Source organism: Pholcus phalangioides, unplaced genomic scaffold (assembly GCF_987345545.1).
Source record: "Pholcus phalangioides strain wild (caught in Gottingen) unplaced genomic scaffold, Ppha-v1.0 ptg000007l_1, whole genome shotgun sequence".
Classification (NCBI taxonomy): Eukaryota; Metazoa; Arthropoda; class Arachnida; order Araneae; family Pholcidae; genus Pholcus; species Pholcus phalangioides.
In genome coordinates this window covers 57,406,986-57,427,143 of record NW_028301600.1, presented here as the reverse complement: position 1 = coordinate 57,427,143, position 20,158 = coordinate 57,406,986, and the positions used below count along the sequence as shown (strand labels likewise).

At 36.5% G+C, this 20,158-nt stretch overlaps 1 protein-coding gene across 1 annotated transcript in view; it reads left to right on the top strand.

Annotated features, from left to right (window-relative positions):
- Nucleotides 1-2,655: 2,655 nt before the first annotated feature.
- Nucleotides 2,656-20,158, top strand: part of LOC149085539 (uncharacterized) — a 78,091-nt gene continuing 60,588 nt past the window's right edge. The window contains exon 1 of the mRNA XM_089233605.1: nucleotides 2,656-4,634. Within this exon, the coding sequence (XP_089089731.1) occupies nucleotides 2,828-4,634 (1,807 nt within the window). The 5' untranslated portion in view covers nucleotides 2,656-2,827. The remainder of the gene's footprint in view (nucleotides 4,635-20,158) is intronic.

Below are 20,158 nucleotides of genomic sequence, written 5' to 3'. Positions count from 1 at the left end.
TTGATTTTCTGTGGTTCCCAACTTCAAGGCGCGAATGCAAGCCGATCTCCCCTTTAAAAAGTCTCGCGACAGAGAGCAACAGACCTACAAACAGTACAAATGTAGAAATGAATTTTGGGTTTGATAATACAATTGAATAATCAAAGTTAGATTTACCCAAAATTCCAAAAAAGTACACGGCTATACGCGTTTCGGAACTATATGAAATTCCTTCATCAGTAGCAGAAACAAAAAAGAAAGAAAATATTGAAAAAACTCCGTATATATAGCGGGAGTTTTTTCAATATTTTCTTTCTTCTTTGTTTCTGCTACTGATGAAGGAACTTCATATAGTTCCGAAATGAGTATAGCCGTGTACTTTTTTGGAATTTTGGGTAAATCTAACGTCGATTATTCAATCGTAGTACAAATGTAATTCAATCATAATACATCACTCACTCCTTTTCTGAAATATAGATGGCAGCACTGAAAAATCAAACACAACACTACATATGTACTCAGACTGTCAGGTACACACAGTTGCACCTCCGGCACAACTAAATAGGTAATAAATCGCCCATAGATGGTGACAGACTTGAGTTGTGCTCGGTTTGAACGAAAGGAAGTACGAGTTTACCGCCCATTCGATTCCCTGTGGATTATTTCGATTTATAACGTGCATTTTGTATTATTTTCACATGTATGTGCCCTAAGGATTATTTCGATTTCTAACGGATGTCCGGTGGAGGATGGGGGGGGGGGGGACAGGTGAGCAGTGAAAAAAAACTTTTTTTATTTCCCTTTCTCCTTCGCGGGGTTACAGTAGACTCGTTGTATACTGCTTTGGGGCCGTTCAAGCAGCATTACTTATTACTGTTATTATTACGTCAGAAAATTTTTAGTCAGTTTTGACCCCTTCCCCCCTCTTGTCAGCACTGCCCCCTAGTTCCTAATGCATATTGGTAGGATAAAAAAACGTATGGGGGGGGGGCCTCGTGTGCCTCCCCCCGGACGGAAAAACTTTTTTAATGTAAAAAACATTTTTAAAAAACTAAAATTTCGAAAGAAAATACCTTTATGTTATTATAATCGATTTCTGTTAATTTCAATGCTATTTGAACGGTAAGAACTAAAAATTTCTGTTTAAGAAATTAATTGCGACCCACCCTTTAAGCCATACACTTAGGGTGACCATACGTCCCGTATTTCCCGGGACAGTCCCGGTATTTTCTGTTTTTTTGGCTGTCCCGACTTTTTAGCAAAAGTGTCCCGTATTTTGCACGAAGCCTACTTGAATTTTTATTCTTTATTGAAGTCAAAGATTGAAATTATTTTCAAGTTATAAATTATATTATGATAACTACAACTATAAATGAATCTCCCACATTTGTCTTAGTGAAATTTTTTTTTCGTGGAATTCATTTTAATCCACTGCAATTAGCAGTAATGCTGCATTTCCCGTCATTGTGATTTCTCCATTATTTCAACAATATTTGGCGACTTTGTTCGGTTTTGGCGTCATTTTTGGCAATAATTGGCGATGACCCGTATTTTCCCGTATTTTGAATCCCAATGTCCCGTATTTCTCTTGAGGAAATATGGTCAGCCTACATACACTGTAAACCCTTGACAAAATGTGGCCCATGAAGGTTATCTGATGTGGCTTGCCCCCCTCAAACCCAATTTCGTAAAAATAAACTAAGTAGCACATTTACAAATCGCTTAAATGATCCGTGGCACAATTCCAGAGCATTTAAGTGGCCCATGGCACATTTTCAGATCACTGAAGTAGGCCTCAAAGATCACTTTCACATTCAAAGATCACATAAGTAACCCGCGACACAGTTCCAGAACACTTAAACGATCCGTGGCACATTTAGAGATCCCTTGAGTGAAATGTGGCACAATTTTAGAGCACTTAAGTGGCCTCCCAGTGCGGTTCTGCATCACTCAAGTTACCCGCGGAACATTTCCGGATTACTTAAGTGATCCGCGGCATAATTACGGATCACTTGAGTGATGCGTGGCACAGTTCTAGAGCACTTAAGCGGCCCGGATGCATTTCCAGAACAGTTGAAGGATCCGTGAAACATTTAGAGATCACTAAAGTGGCTCTGTAGGGGGACTTATCAATAGGGAGAATGTTAGTTCAGGTGTGGCCAATAACTATCGAAAGGTTTTTCCGTTTTTGGTGCACGGAATAAGATGCAATTAAGAATATTTCATATTTTCACAAAGGGTGGTTGATGACGTAAGCATCATCCAATCTCCCTCTCCCCGTTTCATCAAAAGTCAGCAAATCGGAAACCCCTCTCCCGCTTCCCCCATCGATACTGACGTGATACTTAAATTACCCACTTTTCACCAACCGTTGCCAGTCTCCCAACTTTTTTTGTCCTATCGCCTCCCCCCCCCCCCACCCGCATCTAACCCATAGAATCCTATGTTTTACCCGTAGCTTCTACCGTCCCCCGGAACATTCCATCTCCCCCGGAGGGGGGCCTCAACGCCCACGTTGGAGTCACTGACCTAAAGCATCATTTTTGACAATAATCACCTATTGCCCGTATTTTTCTCGACGACATATAGTCAGGTTATTTATGGGTACTCTACTTCCAACCATTGGTATGCATTGACGTCAGTCGTTACTGACAGGAAGTTACTCCATCTAAATCTATCTATCTCAAAAACGTATTTTGAAATGGCGTTGAATGTCTTGATTCGAGGTTATAATAAAGTAACAAACAGCACGTTGGCGGGAAAATACTGAATGCAAACAGCTTGATTTGTTTTGAAAGTGAGTAGAGTATTAGAATATCGAAGGTTTTTGTATGAAAAATCCGAAAGAATGTCAGAGAATAAGGGTCCGGGTACTCAGATGAAAATCGACGCTTTTTTAAAAGCCGCGACAAAACCGTTAGCGGAAAATTCGCATGCGCCCGACAATGAAACGGAAAACACTAATGAAGAAGATCCCGAAATGTACACGATGGATGAAGTTCTCCAAATGATGCAGATGGTAAACGCAGGTCCCGAAATGGACACGGTCAACGGAGGTCCCCAAATGGACGCGGTCAACGAAGGTCCCCAAATTGACGCGGTCAACGAAGGTCCCCAAATTGACGCGGTCAACGAAGGTCCCCAAATTGACGCGGTCAACGAAGGTCCCCAAATGGACGCGGTCAACGAAGGTCCCCAAATGATGTACACGCTCAACGAAGGTTCCCAAATGTACGCGGTCAACGAAGGTCCCCAAAGGGACATTGTCAGTGAATGTCTCCAAATGATGTATGAAATGTCCACCAACGAAGAAGGTTCCGAAACATACACGGTCAGTGATGCTGAAATAAATGCGATTTTTCGGATTTTGTTTCGCTTCAAACTTTGGCGGGATGGTTGTCCTCTTTTTTCAGACTCTGATGATTCCATAAATTCAATTAAGAGAGAGTGTCAGTTGTTTAAACATCTACGGAATGGTCGACCTACAATCGCTCTATTCAGAGATTATTGGCATGCACATCAAAAGGATAATGAAACACCTTTGCCTCTAAACGAAGATCGTTGGTACGTACCAGAGAAAAATGCTGCAAATACAAGGGAGTTCGATACCGCAGTTTTGAGTCTCCACGACGATTCAGACATAGTGATAGGTCATTCATCTGATTGTGAAACAGGTTCTATGACTTTGAGGCCAATCCAAGATTGCCCAGCTGCTGAGGAAACCACTAAGTACGAGAGTGTGAAGAGTTCCATGGTTTTGACCCCAGATGCAGAACCCCTGCTTCCTAGGGAATCTACTTTGTACAAAAGACGATCAGATTCTATGGTCGTGAGACCGATCACAGATACCCCAGCTGTTACGAGTCCCAGCAAGTACAAGAAACTCAAAATCTCTGAAGAATGGCCAGTTGCACCTCTGGGAGAATTGCAACCAATTACTTACTATGCTAGTAGAGCAAATTCAGGTACGGATGAAGCTAATCGTTCAGAATATAATGATTGCTATTCAGGTTTCGCGAAATATTTGGAAGAAAATGGTGAAATGGATAACGAAAATAGTGTTGCTATTATGAAAGATTTTGAAAAACATTCAAAAAACTTCAAATTTTCTTTAGTCATGGAACAGGGACTCAGAGGAGTTAATAGTAACGATGACTCTGAAGTGGATGATTGCGATGAAGGTAAAACGAGTAGACTATGTATGGGATGTCACACAAATGAAAAAATGTGGGGAAATGAATCCAGCTATTTACTATACAAATATGGATATAGAGCATCTGATAATGATTTTCAACAACAATTGAGCTACAGGGAAGATGAAGCTGAGAAATTTTATCCATCAGAAAGAAAAATAGACGATGAAAATAAAAATGAATATCCTGTAACACATTCACAGTACAATAGTCATCTTCAAGATGATAAAAAAGAAACAAATGTGGAATCATTTGATAAATCTGATGAAGTGCTTGCAGCAAAACAGCCTCATAATGGTGATTTTGAAATGACAATCGCCAGGAAAAATATTTCTACCAATGTGCCAATTGTGAGGTGTCTTCAATCTCTTGAAGATTTGACCTTGTTATGCCAGAAAGAGGGATTAAAGTTCAAGGCTGATCCACAGAGCTATCTAGATACTTGTAAGAAATCACCTGGTCGTAAGTATTTGGTTACTCATATTTTGAAATCAAACTTAAAACATAAATGATATAATTCCTTTTTTATGAGAAAAAAGTTTCAAATTGATGAAAAAGGTCAATTCAAGATGGCCGCCAAAGAACATATGCAATTGGACGGCTTTTATACAAAAGGAACCAAGCACCATTAAATCAAAACTGAGAAAAAGCTATTTAAAGTTATCTTTGATTCAGTTATCTCTTCAGTTTGGTAGTTGGTTCAAGTGCACACAGACTGCATCACAGCCTACTCTTAGTTCTATTTAAATAAAAAAAATCCCACCCCTTTCAATAGTTCAGATGCCTGTATATTAGGGTGGAACGAGACAGGGTGTTTTTTCACTTTTTTTGGAAATTGATGTTGCCTTGGTATTAAAAAGATGCCTTTCAAGGTTTTAAGAAGTTATACCAAAATCTAGGAAAATATTTTAATATCTTGAGGTTCCTCACAGACCCTAAAGGTCGAGCAAAAAGACTTTTCTAAGTAGGCCTACACATTATAAAAATCTTTTTAAACATAAACAAAGTTGATGATTTTTAAAAACCATTCTCTAAAAAAAGGAAAAACACTTAATTTAAAAGTTATTCAGTACATGAGGCAAAACTGAATATATATATGAACCCAGAGAAATACAAGTTAAGAGTTCCAACTGACAAGCGTATTTGCTTATTTGCAGCGGTCATGGCAGTTGAAAGGAGAATTTTTCAAGCACTCCGAATATAATGATTGATAGAGGGAGATGAAAATAAACCCTTTTTTTTGGGGGGGGGGACAGAACTATAACCATGTTCCAAATTTTAAAAAAACATAGTTTGACGATATATGTGTCAGGAGAATACCTCTATTGCTTTCTCTGTTATCACACTGTTATTACAGTTCATTTTTTGCAAAATAATCCGTTTTTTTTTTCAAACAATGGAAGAGTAAGTTCCTTGATTTTATTCTGGCTTGAATGAAGCATTCACGACTCTCGGTTGTTGATACAGCAAGAGATGTTTCAGTTACGCACCGTTCAACTGCTTGTGTGTGACACGGAAAATTCGGTATAGATGGAAAATCAGGTTCAGATTATTTTTGTGGGTCCATTTCCTGATTTTTATAATAGGTGGTTAAGTCACTCGCACTTGATCCCATGTAATTAGTTCCGAATATTGCATAGCAGAAAAGTTTATTTTCGGAACATAGAATGTAAGGATTTCTGCTTCTGATAATCCTTCATTTCTAATTTTCAGAATTTTCTTGATTCCCAGTTTTTTGTAAATGAGATTCTCATCTGAGAGTAATGAGAGCAATAAATTCTGTGTGTGTGGGTGGACGTAGAAGTTTTTTCTCCCATCGCCCCCAACAGAATCTAATCCATAGTATCCCATGTTATACCCATAGTTTTTACTGCCCCCCAGGGGGTGTTAACTCCCATGTTGGGAATCACTGATCTAGATGCTTCACAAGATCCCTTAGAGGTAACTCATTAAAGTGAAAAAAAATAAATAAGCCATTGCAAGGGATGGTCTATTTCTTTCTCTATTAATTTGATAACACCATTTTTATAACCAGTATTGGTAACAGTTCCGTCGCATCCGATCACCATCAATTCTTTCATATCAAAATCTTCCTTCAAAAAGTCTAGGATTGATGACTTTATATCCCTGGCTCTACTGCTCTCTTGAAGTTGTAACATTAGCTAAGGTTTTTTCTTTTCGACCATCAAAATACATTTCTTGCACATTTTGTTCTAGGAATTTTATCTTGCAAAAGAACTCTGCGATGCTCTTTCACGCCCTATTTTCATCCGGTCTATTGTCATATTTGGCTTCTTTTTCATCAATAACCCAACATTTTCCAGCACAGCATTCATAATAATTGAAGCTGATCGATCAGACACACCAGTTCTATCACAAGCAAGAGGAACATTTGGTAATTTAGTTCTCATCTGAGAGGATGATGGTAGAACTTCAAAAGCAAATGAAGTACTTGCTTCGGCATCGATTGATAGACCAGCTTCAGTACTGGTAGATGGAAATGCTAACTTCAACGGTAAACTGTTTTGGCTCATATAGATTACTTTCCTCAGACTCGTTGGATATAGATGAGTTTTCAGTGGTTGATGAACTAGTAGTTGAGATGACTTCAAACGGGATACCATTTTCATTTTCTTTTGTTCATTTTTTTCAATTTCTTTGTTGTTAGGACATCTACTCGACCAATGACCATCTTGCCTGTACTTCTTTGATCTTGCAAGAAATCTCGCTCTAAATTTGGGACCTTTCTCAACTTGTCACACTTAAAGTGCATGCTGCAATGTCGAACAATTTCTGTGCTTCGCACTGAAAAGATTTCAAGTTCAACTTGAAAGTTTGAGAATCTTTCCTTGCTTTCATATTTTTCTAAAGATTCTTGTATTTATAGTAAAAGTCTTTGAAAATTTTGCATATCCGTTGGTGAGAAACCGTAGGAATTTTCTAAGTATTTTTATCTTTGGCACGATAATTTCAAGAATGTCTGCAATAGCTGGATCTTTTCTTGATTGTTGTGCCTTCATATTGTGTTGAGTCAGCAAATAACTAAGCTTAACATTGTCATAGGTGGGCGAGACCCGAGAATCCCACTCTTTAGGGGATTTCCTAAAATTTCACAACAATAAAAACCTCTGGTCATCATTTTGATTGCTATACACCCTCTCAGTTAAGGGGTAAGATTGCAAATGAATACTGAAAACAAGGGAAAACATTGAGGTCACTGAATGAATCACGTGTTCGGGGAATAGGAAAGCCTCTGCCGCGGTGTCATGTTACAGAATTCCACACGTGCGTAAAACTTCAGGGGCGATGAGGAACCTCAAGAAGTTTGAAAAAAATTTGGAATGGCATTTCTTCACTTGAAGACATATTTTAAATTCTATTACAATGTCGAATTTTTTTTTTTCATTCCACCCTATTGTATATCTCAAAAATGTTAAAAATGACGTTTGGTTCCTTTTATATAAAAGCCGTCCAATTGCACAAGAAAATCAATTACACGAAATCAAGCTTATATGCGGTAATGTCTGATAATCAATTGAAATATGTGCAAAAATTATACACAAACAATTGAATTAACAAAATATGTGGTTGATTAATGTGGTTCCATAAAGGGTTGCCAAAACTAGAAAACACTGTATCGGCTATCAAGGTTGCCAATTTTGGTTCAAAAAAAAGTTGCTGCTGGCTTATGCTTATGTAAAATTAACCTCATTTTTAACGAAAAAAAGTAAATTCATGCCCTTGGTCCAAGGCATTGCCACCAGATCCCATACCCTAGTTACAGCGCTGGGGAGGGGAACCACACAAACCCTGATAATGTTCTTTCAGAGATGCCACTGTACTCTAATTTACCTGGGTCCCGTGACCCATGTTATTTGAAAAATCAGGGTCCTTATTGAGTGAAAGTGGGTCTTTCTCAAAAAAAATTTATCTTGAAAAAAATTAAGGCCCCCATAATTCACTGGTATCTCTATGAATTTTCTTCCAGCATGCCCCAGGTCTTTAATCACCTGCTTATATTTTTTCGTTGAGACAGCGGTGGGCCATGTTCTGGGTAGGAGAAGGAGGTATCTGTGAATCGAGTATTAATTCATTTCTAAAAACATGTGTTCTATCCAAAGGTTCATTTACTTTCATTGTTTACTAGTAAGAAAAGCTCGCAAAGAAGCTCATTAGCATTGAGAATTTAACGTATGGAATTCTGCATATGTAATAAATCTAAAACAAAAATATCAGTTGATCCCTCTTAAAACGTTTCTCCCATTTAGAACTTTTTTCCACTTGGTACAACTTATTTTCATGGTCCTAACAATAACTAATTCTCATTAAGGTTTCCCGTTTAAAGTGTTTTCCTATTTACAATGTTTTTATGATGGTTTTTGGAAAACGTTAAAAGCAGGATCCACTTTAATTAACAGTTGGAGGCACACATGTATATATTTGCTGATAAATCAATCTATAAATTCCCTTCTGATTGATTTTACATTTCGTTAAAAAAATCTTAGCGCTTTCAATATCTTCTGATAAAATTTAAAGCAAATTAGATTCTCTCCTCTCTCAGACACTTATCTTCTGATTCCCAGTCATACTTTGCTTTTCCTGGTAAAATGATTTTATTTTCCTTCCCTGATGGTCCACCATTCTGATCTGTCGCCATTTATATATGTCTGTCACTACATATTTTCACACCTGAATATGAGAGCTATGTCAGAGATTTGTGTTGGAGAAACTTAACAGTGTGCTTATGTGTGTGTGTGCACCTAGCATTTGGCATGTTTTGTGTTCAGTAGGTGGTGCCATCTATCTAGTGCTGAAATAGATACTTTCTCAAACGGGGGCAAGCACACATTTTGGCACACCCATGTGATGTAGAAGCAGCAGTTATAAAGGGTGAATTTGATGCCCCCTTTTCTAGTCTAGAGCCTGGGATACTAGACTCATCTGTCCCTCCCCACCCCCTAGTTGCAGCCCTGCATCTATCCTCCAAACTGGCAATGCGTGCATTTGAAGTTTAATGTATACATATTTGTGTTGTAGGTCTGTGTGATCGCTGTGGCAGCTAGAAGTTTTTTTTGAAAGGAATAGCCAACTCAAAATTTGAAAACCACATTTTTAGCCGATTACCATTGCGCAATCGCAGGTTCCAAAACCGGATTTTCACCAAAAGCAAAATTTTAGGGGGTTATAAGGGGGCCTTCCCCCCCCCCCCAGATCAAAAATTAAAAAAAAAAAAAATTTGTAGAGAATTAAAATATTGGAATAAAATAATTTCTTTTATACTGTTAATTTAAAATTGTTTTTGAGTGTTAGTGACCCAAACTTTCCGTGAAGTATTAGATCCTTGTGCTCCTCCAAAAGCCAACTCTGCGTACACAGCCTTGATTTTCGCGATGTGAAACGGTGACTACCACATAGCAATGAACGCCAGGGTCTCTGCCACCGGACTTATCCCGTTGCCGAGATGTCTTCCAGCCCAGCTTCGTGGCAGAGTCTGGATCAAAGTGAGTGCACCTAACAGTCTGAGTAATAGCTAGTGTTGTGTATGATATTTCAGTGCTGCCATCTATACTTCAAATTGTGAGTGAAGTGTAATGATTGAATATTTGTAACGTTGTAGGCCTGTTGCTCTCTGTGGCGAGACTTTTTAACGGGGAGATCGGCTTGCATTCGCGCCTTGAAGTTGGAACCACAGAAAACCAACTTCAGCCGACCACCACTGTGGGGTTCGAACCCAAATTCTCGCATCGCGAGTCCGTCACTATAACCACTCGACCACCACAGCGGCGACTACCACATAGCAGCTTGATGACAAAACTGCCAATATTCAAGGTCCAGTTTTTATAGAATCGGTTTTTTTCCACGATCTTGGGAAAGTTTTACAATTTGAACTGGAGTTCCGATCCTTTACAATTAAAAAAAATTCGCATGCGCAATATTCTAGGAACAAGGTGAATTTAAGCCTTATAGACACTGTCCTTGAATGACAGCAGATAGCCACGAAAGTACCGTAATTTTCGGCAGGAGAATAAAAACTCAAAAATTTGACAACTTCACAGCCTCTCATTCAGGGAACCAACTGGATATCCCTCATCTTATTTGTCAACAACCCGCATATATATCGATACAAGTGTACAAAGTAGTAAAACCATTTTTTCAAGGTTGCGCGATCATGATACATGGAAAAATTTTGAAGGTTTTTCTCTGCTTTTTCTTCGTAGAACTAGGAAAGACAGCATCCCTAAGGACGCTTGAACAAAATTTTTACGTGTCCTTTTCCGAAATTCTGGGTATTTGGTGTGTTATAGCGCGTCAATGCCATCTCTGTTCTTTGCCGGAGATTGGCTAATCAAAAATATTTGGGCCCCAGTTTTCTAGTTGGGGACAAAGTTTCTTGCTATCCCGTGGAACATCACGATTTTTTCTCAGTGATCAGATTGTTTAACCACTTAACAGTTTTTTGTCCGAACACTGTTCGAGTTCTGCAAAAGCCAACTTCAAGTAAAAATGTAATTTTCTTGATATCATCATAAATCAATAAATTCAGTATGTGTAACAGTCTTGACTGCTGATTTGAATTCATAGATCTGATTGAATACAAAATTATTTATCAAAAAATATGTTTGTTTTTGGACAATAGCCCTAATGGAAGAAAAAGAAACTTAAGGAGTTAATCAGTGGTCTTGGACCACGAATGATTTAAAACGCTGCTAGATTCTGCATTCAGTCTAGAACATTGTTCTCTCTGCTTTCATCTGTTTTTTTATGTGACATCCTCTTTTTGCCTTTGGTGATTTTGTATGATCCTTATTCCCTTGCGAAAACAAAACATTGCCAAAAAAGAGTTACTATAACTGTTCCATGAAAAGTAGATGGCTGAGGTAAGTATCATCAAAAGCTATATTGAAAGCAGGTTTTTTTTGTATCCAAATCAACTAAAATTTAGTTATCGGAAAAATAGAGGATATTTTTAAGAGGTAAAATCTTTTTTTTTCTTCTTTGCTCAAAAACATCTGTACTTGTAAGCAGGGCTTGACAAATCGCAAAATAATTTGGCCAATAGCCCAATTTTGTAGAAGTCAAGAATTTGTTTCTTAAAAAAATAGTCCAAAATAATATTTTTTTCACCCTTTCATAACTTGTTGACCTCCCTCACCTTTCCAAATTGAGAGATATGCTAATATAAATTCCGAAAATCTTGTGTTGTCCTCAGACCTCTATTCAATAATCATACATAAAATTTAGGCGCCTATCTCATTTTTTTAGTCGCTGTGGGGACCTGGTGCCTGGGATTTGTCAGCCCTGCTTGTAAGTAAAAAAGACGCGATTTCTTCAGGCTAAGGCCAGAGATACAAGTACATTACTGTAGGTAAGTCTCTTATTTCTTGGCACATTTTTAGACTAATCTGGCACTTTTTTTTTCCAAGTTGACATAAGACTACATTGTAAAACTAATATTTTCAAAACCTTTTTTGTATTTTCTGAGCAAAAATGAATACACCCTCCCAGGAAAAAGAAAATGTGCCCAAGTAAAACTTGATATTTTGGATTGAAACGTGATTCAAATCAAATGTTCAAGATTTATAAATGAAGAAAAAAGTTTTTTGTAAATTTTCTAGAGTTTTTAAATGTTTCTCATCTGCATTATGTTTATTGAATATTTCAATATCATTTTATTGAGAATAAGGACTTACTGTTAGACTGTGGTCTGCTATTTCTTTTGACGTTTCTCTCTCAGCTGTAGCACACATCTTCAGAGGCGAGTGTGGTACTACAGAGTGCCAGTGAGGTGCTCTCATCAACTTTTCCAGCTCCACTTGATATACTTGTAGATTGTTGTGATTGGCTGGTTTCTTCATGCTCATTCAGATTGGCTTTTCTTAAAATTCCATACAATTGAGCTCATAATTTTAAAATTAGCGCCTTCAGTTTCAAATATTCATTTCAGTTTTAAATATACACCCAGTGCTTTTAGTTGAAAATAAAATTGAGGATAATTTTAAATTACACAAATTGATCTTATACGATTCATTATTTTACTAAATATATCTGTATGCTAGAGGTAAAGGGCACCATGTTACAAAAGGAAAATTTTACAGAAAAGCTGTTCAAAGATTTTTTCTCAATATGTCTTTCTATGGAGCTCGCTTGTTTTATAAAGTGAATATCTTGGTTATTCATTGAAATAAGACTTAGTTTCCCATACCTATATGTAGCGTAAAGAAAAAGTACTGCAAATTACTAACGTTATTGCAATATTGATGAAGATGGACATCACACCAGTAAAATGACCTGGAAAATTCAGACTCATATATCCATGTGTAATATGGTGAAAGACAACAAGTAATTTAGTCTTTTGAGCTCTTAGGCCTTCCTCACATGGGGAAACTAAAGTCTGGCAACTTATAAAAGAAACCGTTTCCTGAAGACGAGTATGTATATCACTCTAGACGCTCTCACATGAGGAAATTGGTGTATTGGCGACTATCGAATGTGACTCAGTCACTTGGCAACTGGCATGCTAGTCGCTGCCAACTTTTGTTGAAGAAACCAACAAACCGCCTCTAGCATTCCTTCATATTTTTGTCATTCGAGTAAATTTAAAACTAATCCAGAGTATATATAATTATAATTATCAGTTTTGAAAGGATATAATGAAATTTCGACAGAATTTCAGCGCACGGGTAAATACACGATTTCTTTATTTAAATTGGTATTATTTTGAAATTATAATAAAATCAGGGGCGTCGGAATTGTTTCGAAACTGTGGGTGCTCGTATTTAGTTTTATATCGAAAACTTCAATTTCTGAATCAATTCTAAGGGTGCTCAGATCCATGCCACAAATTACCACAAATTACCAAATGGTGTTATAACCAGAGGTGCTTGAGCACCCCTGGTTATGACGCCAGAGAATGAAATAGTAAACCAGGCCTGTCATTTCAACTTTTTCCGGGAGAGGGGGGGGGGCAAAGAACACATACTCACTGTATATATATTTACCATTTCTAGTGTATTTTTGAAAGTCCGGGGGGGGCGGCGGCAATAGCCCCCAGATGACGGGTCTGTGGTAAACACATGAGCCCACTCAGGCACGCCCTCCCCCTGGGCATTTCAAAAGAAGATGGGCATCACGAAAATTAGATCTGGTAAAAAAATTTCAGGAGTAACCAAGTGAATTTGCCAAGTAGGGCCTCAGAAAAAAAAAAATACATGGCTCGGGGGACCATGATGCTCTTAAAAGACGGCCCTGGGTAAGCACCTCTAGAAATTTTCAAAATACCGTCTACTTTCACATGTACCAAAACAAGCACGTGTTCTGTAGGGATGTTCCCTGATTTTACCCTTTGCTTGGAATGTCTGTAATCTAGGTCACGTACATGCACATCTGTGTGTGGGAGTATTCAGGGAAATCATTCCCTTAAACGTAAACAATTCATGTTTGTCTCTAGTTTTGCCTACAGTTTATTTTTTGTCTCTTGGAACCGTAGCTTTCGCTGTTTCATCTAATGGAACTACTCAAAATCCTATGTGACAATATTTAACTAATAAACAATAAACTTATATAATAATCAATCCAACGTATACGTACCCGAGAGGCATACTTATTGAGGAAAAACAGCCATTTTATTGCAATTTTTTTTCCATTGAGATCACTCAAAGCAAATGAAATTATACTAAAAAATTGTATAATTTTTTACCATTTTATTTTCATTTCAAAATGATATCATTTTGAATAAAGAAATTGCGTATTTACCTGTGAACCAAAATTCTGTAGTAATTTCACTTTTAGAATAGAAACTATTTTACTTATTTCTTTGTAATGATTTTTATTTAAATATAAATAAATTTCGATTTTTCCTATCCCGGTTAACAAGATAGTACCGGAAGATAAGAAGGAGAACTATAGACTGCTGGTTTTACTCAATTTCCCGGGCTTTGAATATTTTTTTAGTAGCACCGTGTGAGGGAAAACGGGCAACTCAACTCTCAAGTTGAGGCAACTCGGGTTCGATTTTAGTTTACACGTGTAAGGAGGGCCTTACTTTTTGGAAATTGTATTTTCCCACTTCATGAACAGACACACATTTATTACATAGGCCTAGCCCTATCTAGTTGTGTTCCCAGCTAGATGCAGTGCATCACAATTTAGTTTTCCCTGTAAATTACTTCATCCATTACATTCGGTTTGAATGTTACTGGTAAAACTTTTTAAATTTCTCTGCAATTATTTTTTTGCCTCCTCCTATCCCCTGCAGCTTAACGATGATTAACTGCTGTCACCAGTGAAGTTTATCCCTCGTCAAACTGCAAAGATCATTGCAGAGAAATTAAGCACCCACTATTTGAGTTTCTAGACACAAGTGATAAGCGAGTTCCTCATGAGCTGAGCTCAATGAACAAAACATAATTGATAGGAAGTTTGCACTTCTTTTTACTCTTTTTTTTCTAAACTGAAGTTTGATCATTTTTGTTGTACCATAGTCATTTTCTGCACACAAGGGCTAATTAGACCGAGACCTACAATTTATTGTCAATTCTGAACAGCTTTTTTTTACTTACGGAGCGGTTGGTGCGCTAACCCTACAGAGGGCAAGGTTGCCTTTATAACCGCTAGCACTGCAGCCTCTTCTCATCGCAGATGGCTCTTTCTGCTATGCTACTGCATAGCAGTGCTTTTGTGTCATTCATGATTTTTTCCCTTTCAGATGGTCTTATGTTTAGACCAAGCCTAAGGGCAACTCACTCGTCTGCATCGGGAGGCTTGTCTAGGTACATTCTGCGGTGTGGGAATTCAGCAGTGTAATAGGACATGTTCTATTGTTTCCTTGCTCATCCTGCAGGGAGAGCATGTGACATTCATGTTCGAAATGAACTTAGCAAGACGGTGGTTTGTGTCCAGTGAGTGACTTCGAGCCTTGAAGTAAAGTGTTGCTGCAAGAGATCTGTCATACGTGCTCTCCCAGGAAATAGGCCAACTTCCTGGAATAGTAGTTTAGTGATGATTTCTGTAGAACTTCTTGTCTCCACAATTCATGGGCCTTCTTGTGAATCGATGTTCTCATCTTTCGAACAAGTTGCTGGATGTTTTGTAGCACTGGTGTATTATATTTTTTCCCAAGGAAATTAGTCTTAGGCCACCAGAATGTACTTTGGAGGCAGTAGAAAGAGTGGATGAAGAGTTTCTTCATTCTATGATCATCCAGTGACCAAAGTCGGGCAACATATGATAGCTTTGCTCTTGCTTCGTTTCCTTCAAAGGTGGAGATATCAACTTCACCCTGAATTGTGCACGTTGCTGCCAATGGGCACGTCTCTCTGAGGGTGAATCTACAAACCGAGGTCTGAGCAGCTTCCAAAGCCCTTCTGGTTGTTTGGTCTGAGACCAGGACGGCATCTGTACAAGAAAGAGATGGTGGACTCTCTTAATGTGGGACTCCCTGTGGTAGCAATCTTTTTCTGTGATCATGTCGCCATTTCTGTTGTACCTAGAGAAGTAAAATTCTTGAGACTAATCTTTAGGAGAATGTTGTCATCTAGGAGAACATTCATGAATATTCTCTGGAAGGACTACTATTATAAATAACTTGAGAATAATACTGGAGAATATTCTTTGAAAGGTGACTATTTTATTTAAATAACGTGAGAATATATTCTTGTTATTCTCTTGAATATTCTCCAGTTGTTTTTATAGATGTAAAATTCTCTGTAATAATCTTTTGAAAGATTCTAGAGAATATTCTTGAAGTTACAATAAATAACTTCACCTTATTTTCACTTGGTAATGAATGTCTCTAAAGTTAAAAAAATAATAATATACATGTTTATAATATGCCAAATGTTTTTGAATAATTAAAATATTCATAAACATATAGTGACATATACTTATTGAAATATATATACAGGGTACATAGCAAAGAGTGGTTATGGCATTATACTGGCGAACCATTAATCCCAGAGGTATACTTCCAATTAGAAAAGTTTCCAATAACATGTAGTTCTCCGATATGTCATTCATGTTTCAAGGGGTTGTATAGTTATTAAAATAAAAAATTAACTTTTTATATAGTCCCTGTATGCCTCAAAACCCAATTAGGAATTTTTTGCCTGTCTCTCCTGATGCCAAAAAAAACCCTGTTTCCAAGTGAAATATTCATTGAGATATTTTAATTCAAGAAATGGAGGAAATTTGCAGGAAAATAGCGTTGGGCGTGGTAGGCCAGGTCGATAAGATGCTTGCCTAAAGTACCAAAGGATGTTTAGAGGTGTCGTCGGGAGTTTGATATCCTGTTAGAAAATATACCCTTGTCAGAAAACTTTCCTGACACAGGGGTACAACAAAAACAATGACAAGACTGCAGGAAAAAAAAATTGCTACCGCAACGAGTCCCCCATCGAGGAGTTAGCACACCAACCCATCGGCGAGTATAAAAAACAAGCCTGCCGTTCGGAATCTGCAATAAATTGTAGGTCCCGGTCTAATTAGCCCTCGTGTGCAGAAAATGACCGTGGTGCGACAAAAATGATCAATGATCAATAGCGTTAAATGCGGGTGAAACGGTTTTTTTGCATTTAGCACTGTTTTCTCCCAAATTTCCTAGTTTTCCGAATTTGCATATCTCAATAAATGTTGCACCTTAGAAACATTGAATTTTTTTTTGTTGGCAGAGAGAGAGAGAGCAAAAACTTTCTAACTGGGTTTTGGGGCACACTGGGACTGTATAAGAAGTTAATTTTATTTTAATAACTATACAACCCCTTGAAACAGGAATGACATATCTGAATACTACAGGTTATTTGGAAACACTTTCTGATTGGAAGTATACCTCTAGAACCAACAATTCTCCAGTAAAATGCCAAACCCCTGTTTGCTATGCACCCTGTATAATATCAAAAAATAGTAAATTGATTATATTTACATTTGTGAAAGAAGGATTTTGTCATTTTCTTGCAAACAAAAGTACTATACAAAAAATATCCCCATTCTCAGAGGACACAGAATTGTTGAAAATGGGTATTCAGAATAATTCACAATAGCTTGAATGGAGTATAGAAAAAGCAATGATATAAAGGCAAAGGATGACAAAAACCTTGATATGTTCATACATAACAAATTAGCTAACTTGGTACTTCAAAGTACCATCAGTAGGTAAAGGGTTAAGCAAAGATAAGCATGGATCAGAATTTATTCACCATTTGGCAACTGCAGAAGATATGCCATGTAAGAGGGAATTCTACCCAAATACTCAGAAAAATAGGACTTTAGGACTTTCTAGAAAGATTAATGTTATAGGAATGCTGCAGAAAACATTGGTGCTGTTATGTGGTGGAAAAGAACGTATATTGGAATGAGTTTGATAGAAGTTGCATTTTAAATTTACTGCAAGAGCTTTCAGAACCTCATGCAAACAGCATAAAGGAATTGCCAATGGAAAAAAGAGGAAAATTATATAAAGTTAGCAGCCCAAAATATTAAACTTTTAAATCAACATGGAAAATGAAAACAACATGGCTGAATTGAACAACTTGCAAAGAAAGAGTGATAAAAAAAAATAATATTGAGTCTATGTTCATTGCGTTTATTGAAGAAAATGACACCGTTTTCTACTTTAGAATGAAGGTGATCGTGAGAATAACTCTCTTTGTCAATCAACTTTAAATTATTTTCTGCTTTGAACTTATTTCTGAAAATTTATCTAATTTTAAAAGAAATTTTTTGATGTTTCAATATTTCCAAAATCTCCATAACAAACTTTTGTTTTGAAACCTCTCACCACATGACAGAGAATATTCTTAAATTCTCTGTAAAACTTGTCATTATGAGGTGGTTATAGCAAAATATATATATATATATATATATATATATATATTTCAGGCAATGAAAACTGAATTATATTTCATAATATAAACAAAATTAGTAAAAAAATTTCATTTAAAAGAAAAAATAATATTCTTGGTTATTCTCCAATTTTTACTCCCAGGAAAATATTCCCATACTCTGAAAATATTCTTGCATCACATTTCTAGTTGTACCCCCGTGTCAGGAAAGTTTCTGACAAGGACGTACTGGTATCGAACACGTGACACCTCTAAACATCCTTTGGTACTTTAGGCAAGCATCTTATTGACCTGGGCTACCACGCCCTCTAAACTGAGAAGTGGCATGCACCTAAAAACTAATATTGTATGTAAGTAAAATTGAAGAAGGTAATGATGACTGCATTCACTATTTGTTCTTGAAATGTGATGAAACTACTTTGGTTGCTTTGCATCTAGCTAGGAACACAAATAGTTTTTAACAACCCCCCCCCCCCACAACCATCACGGATAAGATATGCAAATATTGATACCAAAAATGCAAATGAAAGTAATTCATTCCAGCTCTTCCTGTTGTTTTTTACATCTTTTCCCATGACCGCTTTGTAATCTTATGAGTGGAAGTTCACTGCCGTCCCTGTTCTTTCTATACTCTTGTTAAGAGTGATTCCCCACTAATAATATTATATATATATATATATATATATATATATATATAACTATACTATATATATATAAAAGAGAAAGATAATACATGGAGGAGGGTGAGTGCGAAAGAAATCTACTTAGCTGTTTTTCTCCTTCTAATTATTTTTTTTCTATATTTTTCTTTTTCCTTCTTTCTTTTTCTAACATAGGAAAGGTCCAAAGGTGTCACCCTCAAAAAAATTATGAAAAAATTATATTATGAAAAAGTACATTCATCACTCAGAAACAAAAAAAAAAAAATTAGAGGTGGAATGCAATTAAAGCTATAAAAAATGACAACAGTTGGCCACTTATCACCTTTCGTGTTTCTTGGTGATATCTATGAAAAAACTTCTTTTCACTCTTTCCTCAGAAGCGGATAATACTATACTCTTGTTCTTTTCTCCAGCATTTTCCCCTTACAAAATCTCTAGTTATTTTTCTTTTCTTTCTTTCAGTGTTTGTGCTAAACCTAATCATGTGTTGTTTAAATGATGTCACTCTAAGGCTGTAGGGTTGCAGGATTTTAAAATTCATTTTTAACCTATTGGCATTTAGAATATTAATATTTGCATTTTTGTTTGAGTGACCCATAATAATTCCTCCAGATATTTTTATATTTTTGTGAATGGGTCATTCCATGTCAAATCACCCAGCCATGACACCCATAGTCTCAGATTTCAATGATTTTTTTTTATTTGTTGCATTTACCATCCTTATCAACCATGTGAAATATTATTTGCATATCTCTGAAAGTTTTTGAGAAAAAAAATGTTGAAATTTATCAAAAACTGATGCAGATGACTTTTCCGAGGCTCAATTTTTAAGTGGCATTGTTTGAGAAAATAAATCATAACTTTTTCAATTTTCAGTATATTCAAGTGAAATTTTCACTAAAGTGTTCACAAAAACATACAGAAAATTAATAAAAATAATTCATACACTTACATTTGAAATTTACATGCAAAAAAATTATTTAAACTTTGTTTTTGTGGAATTTTTAGTTAGAAAAAATACAATTTTTCAAACATATTTTTAGACCAGAGGCACAGCAGTTACCAAAACAACTTTTATTTTAAATTTCTCCTAAATATATGAAGTAAAATACTGGAGAAAAAAAATAATGGTTTTTTGACCGTTAATATGTTCATTCTGGCTCGCAACACAAAAGTCATCGAAATAAGGCTGGATCGTTCCGATTTTTCAAATCATTCAACTAGATACTGAAATGCAACCCATCATCCCGGATTCCAATTTTAATTTTTTGTTCATTGCTTCTACCATGCTTGTTGACCATGCAAAGTTTCATGTACATATCTCAAAAACTTTTTGAGAAAAAAAATGTTTTCTAACCTCACGAATGACGTCTCTTAGGCTAACCCCATTCAAGCAATATTATTTGTGAAAATATATCATAACTTTGCAGATTTTCAATACATTCAAATGAAATTTCCACTAAAGTGCTCACAAAAAAATTCAGATTAT